The sequence below is a fragment of the Nanorana parkeri genome, unplaced genomic scaffold (genome assembly GCF_000935625.1).
Source record: "Nanorana parkeri isolate BGI_ZX_2015 unplaced genomic scaffold, ASM93562v1 scaffold2214, whole genome shotgun sequence".
Classification (NCBI taxonomy): Eukaryota; Metazoa; Chordata; class Amphibia; order Anura; family Dicroglossidae; genus Nanorana; species Nanorana parkeri.
In genome coordinates this window covers 81308-92852 of record NW_017308482.1, presented here as the reverse complement: position 1 = coordinate 92852, position 11545 = coordinate 81308, and the positions used below count along the sequence as shown (strand labels likewise).

General features: G+C 44.0%; 1 protein-coding gene across 1 annotated transcript in view; it reads right to left on the bottom strand.

Annotated features, from left to right (window-relative positions):
- Positions 1 to 10517, bottom strand: part of LOC108801092 (guanylate-binding protein 1-like) — a 20781-nt gene extending 10264 nt beyond the window's left edge. The window contains exons 1-8 of the mRNA XM_018573040.1: positions 10504 to 10517; positions 7500 to 7737; positions 7289 to 7416; positions 5683 to 5792; positions 3748 to 3932; positions 2893 to 2895; positions 1574 to 1822; positions 936 to 1213 (exon numbers count right to left, since the gene is read on the bottom strand). Coding sequence (XP_018428542.1) covers positions 936 to 1213; positions 1574 to 1822; positions 2893 to 2895; positions 3748 to 3932; positions 5683 to 5792; positions 7289 to 7416; positions 7500 to 7674 — 1128 coding nt within the window. The 5' untranslated portion in view covers positions 7675 to 7737; positions 10504 to 10517. The remainder of the gene's footprint in view (positions 1 to 935; positions 1214 to 1573; positions 1823 to 2892; positions 2896 to 3747; positions 3933 to 5682; positions 5793 to 7288; positions 7417 to 7499; positions 7738 to 10503) is intronic.
- Between the last annotated feature and the right edge of the window lie 1028 nt (positions 10518 to 11545).

Below are 11545 nucleotides of genomic sequence, written 5' to 3'. Positions count from 1 at the left end.
CCACGCGTGCGCGATGACGTCATCGCGCACGCGCAGTGACGTCTCGGCGGGGTGACACTCGGTTACCGCTCCGGGTGTTACCCAGCCTCGGGACGCCCCTGGGCTGAAGTCATGATTCTGTAAACTTGTTTTCTCGTGTGAAGATAAGTTAGCTGTTGATATTAATTATATGAAGTTAGCTGTTGATATTAATTATATGAACCAATCGGTTGACTAAAAGTTCCAGCTATAGTCACTACAGAGTGGTAATCCCAATAACATATATTAAAAATGTATGAAAAATTATCTAAGGTGTGTGAAATCACTCACAGCAATAAACTGCTGCCGTTGTAATGACAAAGTGCTGTGGAAAACATGTATCAAAGTGAAACAATGTTTGATACAATGTTTGTCACTTTGATACATGTTTTCCACAGCACTTTGTCATTACAACGGCAGCAGGTTTTGACACAGTTTATTGCTGTGAGTGATTTCACGCACCTTAGATTATTTTTCATACATTTTTAATATATGTTATTGGGATTACCACCGATTGGTACTTATAGTCACATTTTTATTCTCTTAGAGATGATCGATACATATAATTTATTCCATTTGTGAATGCACTTGAATTAACATTTATTATAGCTATTCGGATTTATGACATAGAGGCTTTTAGCGCTGTACTCCATATCTCTCAAACTTATAGGGCTTTTTGTCTTAGTTCAGCAGCTCCTAACTTCTTTGCATTTATTAATAATCCTTTCGAGTTATTGAGTCTCATTACTGATAAATAATTTTTCCATTAGCGCAGGCTTTGTTCACTATAGTCACTACAGAGTCTCATTCCACACAAACCCCCCACAACTGTTTTTTTTTTTTTCGGCATACGTATCTGATATTGTGACTGCTGAAGGTAAAACATTCTCTTTTAGACTCAATTAAAACACTTTTACCAGATATTCTTCAAGAAACTGCTGATTGTTGTCTCTGAAGGACCTTTTCATGAATATCAGCCGAGCTTCCTCTTCATACTGACTGCTCTGAGTCAAGAAATCATCAAGAGTTTTTGTGGGCAGCACAATTTTCTTCATCCCGTCCTCAAAGTGCTGTGCTGCTTCCTGGACGGCCATCTTGTTCTCCTTCTCAGCCAGAGAAACCACGGCATCCTCCATGCAGGCAAACTTAGAGTTGCTTACAGCGTCGGTGTAAATTTTAGCCAGCTCGCCCAATCCTGAGATGAGAAGACAAACTTACGGATTGTTGTTTGCTCAATCCTTTTTAACTTAAGATAATTTTGTCAATTTTTGAATCAATCATTAAAAAATAATCACATTTACATTGTTGGAAAAATAATTGAAGTGTTTTTATAACACCGAGAGATCACACCCGACTCTAATTCAAGATTTTCAGACTAATCTACTGAGTTTATATAAGAAAATAAGGAATGTGTTAAGAAAAGCTGTTTAATAATAATAATAGTGTGTGACATTAGAGTGTAAGCTCCTCTGGTGCAGAGACTGAATGATTCAGCCTCTTACACAAGGATCCCTTAATGTACACCGGTTTAGGGTAACATATTCAATGAACTCACTGTGTCCAGTGACTGTGATTGTATCATTCAGCATCTTCGTATCAGCCTTCTCCCAAATGTAGTCACAGAATTCCTTGCACTGAGTCACAAAGTTGGCATTGAGTTTGTCGTCTGCGACGTTCTCCAGTGTCTGAAGAGTTTTGTTATCAATGGTGGGAAAATCAAAAACAAAGCATTTTCGATTTCCAAAATACATCCTGATGGACTCTCTGAGATCGTTATATTTCTTGTCCTTCTTCGTCTTTTCAACTGTGTACATGGACAAAGAAACATAGAAAAGATGGTTGTTTATGATTGAAGGTTTTACTTTTAATTGTGGACATCAGTTGACACTGTACTTTCCTGCCTCCCCAACACAAAGGTTTCCACCTTTTTATTTTTTGAAGGATTCGGGTGTCAACTTTTTTAGCCCTTCTCCTGCCACCAGCAGAGCAGGTGTGGTAAGGTTGGGGTTACAATACCTCCAGGTCTGCCAGTACTTCCAGCTCGCAACGTTGTAGAATCTCTGCTATTACTTCTAATGGTGCCCTGAAAAGATGGTGGCCGAGTCCTCTGATCCAAGGTAGGTTTAAGCACCAGCCCTGGAAGTATCTGGTGCTAAGTCTTCTTATCAGCTACCCTGTTTTGTACAAAAAGAGCTTTACTACATTACTGATTGGCTGTTTCGTTGCCAACCTAGATCAACCTGATTACTTTCTTGCCTGCCACCTGCCTATGACCTCTGCTTAAAGCTGATCATTCTGCTTCCTTGCTCTTTGCTGACCTCTGCCTGGACCCAACCATTCTCTAGTCTCTCCCTGAGATATACTACCAGGGCCGGATTTACTCTCTCTGCTGCCCCAAGGCCAGGTTCCTTAACGCGCCCCCCTACCTGCCAACCCCCCTATACCCAACAACCAGCCCCCGCCCATGGAGAATGGCAGACCTGCAGGCTGCATACAATGTCTCCAAGATCACTTGTACAAAACAAGCGGCGGCTTCCCTGCTGTACATTTAGCTCTGCTTGGCCAAAGCAGGGCTAACTGTAGAAATCAACTACCCGCCCGGGCATCGGGAGATATCAGTTCCACACCCCTGCTGCCCCTCTACTTCCTGCTGCCCCAAGGCCAGGCCTTGATTGGCCTTGTGGGAAATCCGGCCCTGTATACTACATTACCGATTGCCTGTTTTGTTGCTGGCCCTGATCAACCTTTCTACTCTCTTGCCTGTCCCCTGCCTACAAACTCCACTTGAAGTTGACCATTCAGATTCCGTGCCCATTGTTAACTTCTACCTGCACCCAACCATTCTCTAGTATTTACTTGGTGCACTGTCTCCACCTTCTGGCCTCCTAGTCCCCTGCTAATTCTCTGGTTGGGTGATTCTGAGGGCCATGACCCAGTATCAGCATGCAGAAAAGCCCATCTCCACCTTCACAAGCTCTGGTAAAAACCAGCATACAAGGTATGCCCCACAGACCTTTATCTGTAGAGTTTGGATATCCCATGAATGCCCAGAAATTAATAACCCCACCACACCTGCTCTGTTTGTGTAATTGTCTTTTTTTCCTGCTGTGAGTTCAACAGCCGAGTCCTACTTTGTGCATTAGTAGCACTTCAAACAACAAATGTGAACTTTCATTATAAGAAAATTGTAACAATATTGTTATCATCCATCTTTGTTCTGCTGCTTAGAAAAATCAGATCAAATGTCTGTCAGTACCTTTGAATCAATGTATCAACTATATATTACAAGGTCTAGCTCCGGAGTACACCTTGAGCCTTTTTCTTTTTTTATTGAGATCACGGGAAATGGAGGATCAGTGTGCACAAATTTGCGAATGCCAAAGGGGTGTATGACCTACCCCAGCCATGTAATGCACAAGCTACTCAGATTGTAGATATCTCAACAAGAATTTTCAGCAACAGTTTCAAGAATAAAATTCTTCAAAATATTTTCTCTAAAGTGTCCCTGTCACCTTGGGGGAAAAAAATTGAACATGGACAGACTGTAAAAGAAGAAGATCAATACAATATAATCTTCCCTTTGTTCAAGAGTTTCATGTGCCACTGCTACCTGACAGGTTTCCCAGCCAATAGACTGGCAAGTAAAATTATTGATCTTCTTCTTTTACAGCCTGCCAATGGTCTAGGTGACAGGGCCACATTAAAGTATGGATCATACACAATACATACCTTTATTTGCTATGGCATTCTCCAGGTACTTGTCTGCTGACACCTTATTCCCTTCAATCTCCAGACTTAGATGAAAGTCTCTGATGGCCCAAACAAAAGAGGGGAAATGTCTTGAAAATTCCGCCTCCTCGTTATCATTTTCTTTCGATTTTACCTTTATTAATTCAGTGAATTCCCCAACAAATCTTTTAAAGATTATTAAGGAGATAGAAGGAGATACTTTTTCTTTTGTGTGTTCAAACTCAGAGTGGTGTAAGAATGTAAATGGTCAAAGTATAGTCAGTTAAGATCAGTGATTTCCCTCTACAGAGGGGATGATTACAATAGGCAGAATGTTAGAGAAGTTACAGTATGCTGATAATTAGGTGGTACAGGCAAGTCCTGTACTACAGTCTATACAAGTCCCAAATCCAGTAATGTGATACACGAGCCTCATAAACTAAGCACAAATTCTTCCTCTACCTCCCCCTCATTGAGCCAAATCATCTGTCACGATCTGGGATCAGGCTCAGAGTCCAGTAGCTGAAACAGCAGGCAAATTCATGGTATAATAGGCCGGGTTCGGTACACAAGCAGGCAGTAGTGGTGGAGGAGCAGGCAGAAGCGTAGTCAGCGAACAAGCCGAGGTCAGTAGCCAAAGGTATCGGGTATGAAGTGTAGACGATGAGAGTAGTTGGTGAATCAGCAGCCAAAGATCATTTTTAGGGTAGCAGTATGAGCAAATTGTATCACAGAGGGAGCAGGAGCAAGATATTGGCAGGAGCACAATAATCTGGCAAACAGGAAGTGCAGAGGCGTGGCTTAAATAGGAAGTTCAAGGGAGGAGTAAGAAGTTCAGAGTTCAGCAGACACTAGGATTAATTGAGGATTACACAGGAGATCAGGCAAGGAGCTATCCAAGGTTCTAAGGTGGCTCAACAGGTAGAACCACCGCCAGCTACAGCAGAGGCCCTGGGTTCAGATCCAGTTCCTGACTTCATCCTTCATTTGTGTCTCACCCACTCCTCCTCACAGACACTGCATCTCACAGTGGGAGGGTTTAAGAAACTGAGGCGGGGCTGTCAGACTAGAAAGCAGTAGGAGGGATTATGTGTGATCAGATGATGATTGACAGGTTACAAGCTTCTGAATCAGCAGTGACAATGCTGGTAGCCACACTCCCTGTTACATCTTCTTAGCCCATTGTAGTGCAAGCAGGCACAGCCGACATTAAAGTGACAACTCTACTCTGATTTTAGTAGCAGTGCAGCACCATTGCCCCTCCTCCCCTCATCACAGGATGCTGCACCATTGCCTCCCCCCTCATCACATGCATTAGGTAAAATTCACTAGCAGACTCAAGGAATGTTTCTATTTGCAGGAGGAATAAGAGAGAAGTGTATATGCATGTCTATAGTTAAGTGCTTCAGCACATATTTTGTTTTAATGGGAGGTGATAGTTGTACTTCAAAGGATATAAACTATTTGTGTTGTCCCCTGCCTTTGTCTATTATCATTACAGGTATTTATATAGCACTGACAATTTATGTAGCAGTTTACACATTACACATCAGTCCCTGCCCTCAAGGAGCTTACAATCTAAGGTCCCTATAACACAGGCATACATACAAGGCCAATTTACATTCCAAATAACATTCCAGCATGTCTTTGTGGGAGTAAACCAGAGTACCCGAAGGAAGCTCACACAAGCACAGGGAGAACATGCAAACTCCTTGCAGATGAAGACCTGGCCGGGATTCAAACCAGGGACCCCCCATGCAGCAAATTATGTCCATTAGATGGAGCCAAGGAGCATAGAAATGCTCCCTATGCTCCTCAGCTTCATCTAGTGGCCATATAGTGCTGTGAATCTCATTCACACAGTTGTTCGCAGTGCAAACACTTCATAAATCAACCTCTAAATGTGATTATTTTTTAGCTTGTAGAAAAGGATACTTTAATTTGTCTAAGGCATCCTGGTCAATGGTTCCTTTGCTGTTATACACCATGGTACTGCTCAGCAGGACAGCAAGGGTGAATATCCACTTGTCATTTTTGCTATCTCCCTAAAACAAAAAGCAGAAACAAATTCACCAAAGTTTTAGACAGAATTAAGAGAACCTGTCCGCACTTTTATGGTGGCTGGTACCAACTCTGGATCTCTTTAAGCAATGTGTGAAGTTGATGGTGTTTTTTTCTGCTCAGACTAATGGAGGGATGGACTGGCGGGAGTTGGAGAATAAACCTGCCTCTCCTTTATAAAAGGGCAGTGTCATGCCAAACCTAACCCAAATACATTTCCTGCAGGCACTGGACTTTCTACTTGGATTTGTGGTGATGTCATCCAATCATAAGCCAGTACTGAGCTCCCCCCCATTTATTCATTTATTATTTGGGAAACAGGAGATATAGGCAGAAGAAAGCCCCCCGGTGCCTGTATGTCTGATTAGAGCATGGTGGGATCCTCTACATTTTGACTGCTCTGATCTCTAAATAGCAACCTTCTATCCTCCTGCACCTCAGTATTGGCCAGACAGTATAAAGCGTGGCTTTCTAAATCATGGAATCATGCAATGAGTATATTTGACAACCAAAGAAGTAGGTAGCTAATCAGAGGACCCCAGTTTTTATGGCTCTTAGGCCACCACGCTTAATGTATTTCACACAATCCAGGCCAGTATGGCAAATAATAGCCACAGATTCCTGACCTGGACATCCAGAGTGCTCTGAGGTGATGCTGGGCATGTCTGAATCAGAATTCAGCGGGGTATTTAAGCAAGGTGCTGGTACTGTGTCCTAAAGCTTACTTACTGCATGTACATGAGCTTTTATACTACTATTGTTTCATCTGACCATGCTCTGCTTGCCACCCACCCTGATCTTCTGCCTGGACCCAACTTATAATGCCTCGTCTGCTTCATCTTCTGACTGCTCTCTGCTAGCCGCCAGCCTTGAACCCTGCCTTGATCTGACTACACTCTTTTCTCCTGTTTTTATCTCCTGTCTACTGGCTGTCTACTGGTTGTCTCCTGTCAGAGCCTCTGCCTTCTCCTAACCATGCTCCGGACCACTGTCTCCTCATTGGAGCAATCCTTTACTTGTCCGCCCCTTGGTAGGGCAATCCTGGGGCCACAACTTGGTACCAGCAGCATCTAAACCCATCTCCACCATCAGTAGCTCTGGTAAAAACTGGATGGTGCTTAGAACCCATGCCTCGGGTGAGCCCGTGTCACCTGCCAGAGGGTGTCATCATAACAGTGAGGCTACTGATACCATTTGATGGCCAATAATGTGGCACATTGAGAGGGAGGAAGTGGGCAGAAATAGTAAGAGATGGGTAGATCATATAAATGTGAAAGAGTTTCACAAAAGAGAACAAAAGACAAAGTTAAAATATAGGAGAATATATCATTGACTTGGTTTGATTTGGAAAATAGTTCTAACTGAGCAGGCCATCACATCCGTAAACAGGGAACATACAAAACCCATGAGAAAAGGAAATGATGGCAATTATAATAACTAATTACAACTTTCACAACAGAGTATCATCTTAAGTTCTCACCTTCTCTACATCTCCAAGTCCTTCTGTGTCCAGGAGAACCAGAGTGTGATTCTCTTTTAAGGGGTGAGGAACACACCACATCCAGATGCCTTTAGTTTCAGCTTGAATTGTGGCTCCCAGGTTAAAGCCTATAGAAATGAAATACGGAAAATCATCATTAACATCATTAACATGCAATAACAACTTCCTACTAACTCTGCCATCGTATCACCTTTCTGAGCTCCGGCCAGCTTGTTCATCAGGTAGGACTTCCCTGTCCGATACAGGCCGACAATGGCCACCACCACTGCTGGTTGACTGAACCTGGAGAGGATATCGATGGCCTTGGGGTTCACCACAAACTTTCCATTTGCTGTATTTTCAATGAGGCAGATGGGGGCTTCCATTCTGAACACTGCTCCATAGACAAAGACATAGGCAGGATTCAATGGAGGAAATATAAAGTGACCCTTTCAATATAATTCACAAAAATCAATAGGATATGTGTCAGCAATGGACAATGACATTATGATTTTGAGTAAAGAAAAGGTACCTTGTACTTGTTATCAATCAAAATAATCTGCTGCGTCCAAGCTTTGGCTCGTGTGTGCTGAAAACTAATATACCTTGAGCAACCAATGTACACTGAGTGGCCAGATTATTATGACCACCCCATCAGTACTTCGTTGGGCCGCCTCGTGACTCCGCGAGATGATGAAAGGTGATGCGAGGAATCTGACACGGCACTGTTGCCCTTCTGTTGTCTTGTACCAGTCTTGCCCCTCCCCCATTCTGCCCTAACATTGACTAGTCGCTGACGGCCACAATTCCCACATTCACACCCAGATTTTCGGCTGACAGTCCGGTCTTTAAACACTTTAACAATGAGCCCCTCTTGAACCTGTAACAAATTCTGCTGTTTTGCTGATACTCGCTCCATGGCTCCGAGCGCCAACAATCATCCCACGTTCAAAGGCTGTTACATCGCGTTGTTTCCCCGTATCTTCAGAAACAAAATCACTTCTACCGTCGTGGTAACCAACCCGCTTCCCTATTTATAATGGTCTGGCCCTCTTATGATATTGTTGGGGGTATTTCACATCATTATAGATCACAGTCTATTTTTAATACAGACTTTCTATTCATGAGGTTTGCAATCTGCCTGGCAGTTGGTTGGTTTTCAATCTGATCACCATGCAGAGGGATGCAACATCAAGGCAGTTGTTCAAAAGCCATCCAACATGTTTCAGGAGTCTAAATAGGCAATGGTGTCACTGGTGGACTGGAAGAGAAGGCCTGGGTGAAAAGGTTTGGGAATGCTAGAGTAATCATGTTGAAAGCAGCAGACGCTCTGCTCTGGTCTCTGGTTTATTCAACCGCCTCACCTTCTCATGCAAAGGATGCAGCCAGGTCTGAAAGGAAGTGAACTCTGTCTCCTGAAGAAGCCTTTTGAAGGCAAATTGCGTAGAGACTGAGACCTAGAGATGCAAACCTCCTATGCATTCGCCCTGACACTGCATACAACACTGCAACCCCGTGGGTATTGACTGCAATGGTTATCTTTGATAAGTGCCATCGGCTGTCAAATGCGACATGCTGTATATTTTTTGCTCCGATGCAAAGCATTGCAGCCACGGCAATGTATACAGCACTGTTTGGCTGCTGTGCGGACATTGCAGTAGGCAATTGGGCAGGAAGTCAGTAACACTGCAGGTCATCCATCTGGTTTTACTGCCCCTTTGCTGCCCATGTGAGCTGGCCTTAAGCTCCTTGGCGGTATGATTATCTCAGTATTTATTTCTTTTCTATTTTTTATTTTTGAGCTTCTCGCCGGAATGCCGGTGCTCGCAGGGAAGAAACCCGGAAGACGCCCGAGTGTGGGTAAATTTTCCGTATCAAAAGCGGTAACCCCGAGCCACACTCGGGATTACCGCCAGGAAGGTTATGTAAGTACAAGGGAGTCACAAGGGTTGGTTTCACCCGGTGTGGTAACTCATGGTGTCACCCCCCCCCAAAAAAAACTACAAAATATTCAGTAAGAAAACTAGACTATGGCCACTAGATAATCAATCTGCAGGGGCGGAGGACTGATACCTGCCGCACTGGGGCAGTCTGTGCAGGCTGGTTGCCGGCACTATAACTTGCCGCAGCCCCCCGACGAAAGTGATAAAACAGTCCCGGTCTCCCCGGACTCTGGAAGCGTACCAGGACCTGGTGGTGCACTGGTGTCACCCTCTTACAGGTGTCATCCAGGTGCGGTCAGCACACCCTGCACCCCCTCTCCCCAAGTGACGCATAAGATCCCCTTTCCGGCACCGAATCATAAAAAGGAACGGACAATGGCTCAGTTGAAGAAAGAGGATAAAATTATCAGACAGTCAAACTGACACTATGTTCTCCCGATGGCTGGGGAACCCTCACCCAGTTCTTATCAACCGAGGAACATTAACATTTTGTACCATCTGAGGCTACACAAATGTTCTGGAATTTTCTTCCCTGACCCTCACCTTGGAGCAAGATTACACAAGGCAATGCCCAATGATGGAACAACTCAATTACCATGTTTGCAGAATATATAACTCCTTATCATTTGTTCTTTTAGAGATAGGAAATAATCCCAACAAAGGAATTGCCTGGTTCCCGACGGTGACAACGGCTCATGCCGAGCTTCTGCCCATATTGCCTTCCCCAGCTGCCACAAACTTTGCCTTCCATAGAGAACAACCAGAGCAAGTATCCAAAAATGTCTCTAAATAGACTGAAATAATTCCTCCCAGCCCTTAGTTAAGTGTCTAGACGCTGTGCAAATTCGTCAAGAACCGGTCAGTTTTTTCTTTTTGCCATCCATGTCTCAATGAGATTTTACCCCACTTCCTGCCCTACTGGCACAACAGGAAGTGAAAGGAATGGTGTAATATGCTGCAGCCTGAGTTGTGCCGGGTGTAATATGCTGCAGCCTGAGTTGTGCCGGGTGTAATATGCTGCAGCCTGAGTTGTGCCGGGTGTAATATGCTGCAGCCTGAGTTGTGCCGGGTGTAATATGCTGCAGCCTGAGTTGTGCCGGGTGTAATATGCTGCAGCCTGAGTTGTGCCGGGTGTAACATACTGCAGCCTGAGTTGTGCCGGGTGTAATATGCTGCAGCCTGAGTTGTGTCGGGTGTAATGCTCTGTATGATCAGAATGTTGCCCCACCAGTCACACAGGATGGAACACATGTGACAAGTGATGAAACTTACAGTATTTTGTCTTCTCTTCGCCCTGCAGCCCGGAGACTCACAACGCCTGAGGAGGGTTTTCTTGTTTTAATGGTACACTGATAATAAAATGGTTTCTCTTCCAGAAGATTCTGATTCTCCGATTCATTGTGAAAGAGAAGACGCAGAATACAATGTATATCATATATAATGTATACACGGCGACTTTATATTGTATCCATTGTTTCCTGTACAGAGGAAGGAATTATATATCTATTAGATTTATACCGGGGGTTACAATATCATATATATTAGGGATGCGCCGATACTTTTCGAGTACCAGTGCCGATACTTGTCATTTTCATGAGAGCTCACGGGGTTGCAGCGGTTGCAGCTGGGACCGGGCTCTGGCACTCCACCACTGTCCTGAAATCATCAGTCTGTATTGTTTTAGGAAAACTGTCACATGACAATAAACAAAAATGTATCAGTACTCGCAAAACTGGTATCTGCGCATCCCTTTCATAAATCGTACATTAAAACAGAGATGTACAAATCCCGGGAGCTCCGTGTGCTCCTTACACATGGCAGCGGCCTCCTAACTTTAGAATGTTTCTCTAGTCTGGTCTTGGAGCTGGAAAAGTATCTGTATTTGTACTTGTACCGAGCACGGTACTTGGTATCGGTGCATCCCTAATATATAATGTATACACGGTGACTTTATATTGTATCCATTGTTTCCTGTATAGAGGAAGGAATGATATATCGCACAGAACTATACCGAGGGTCACAAACTTCATTTTAACTCAACAGGAAATATAAAAAGTGATGTGAGGAGTAATCTGGTGATGAGGTTTTCCACTTGGTTTCAGAAAGAGTAGAAATAGCAACACTTGAGTCCCCACCACAAGATGGGTTAGGATTCTCACTTCTTTTTAAGCAAACAATGTATTTATCTTGTGTGGCCTGTTGATGTCTTCTAGATCAGCCCTATTAATCAGGGGGCCACCCGGCATCCTCGGGGGTGCCTCGGAATTTCCGCACAGCGTCATGGCTTTCCATGGTGCAGGTGGGCAACAAACGA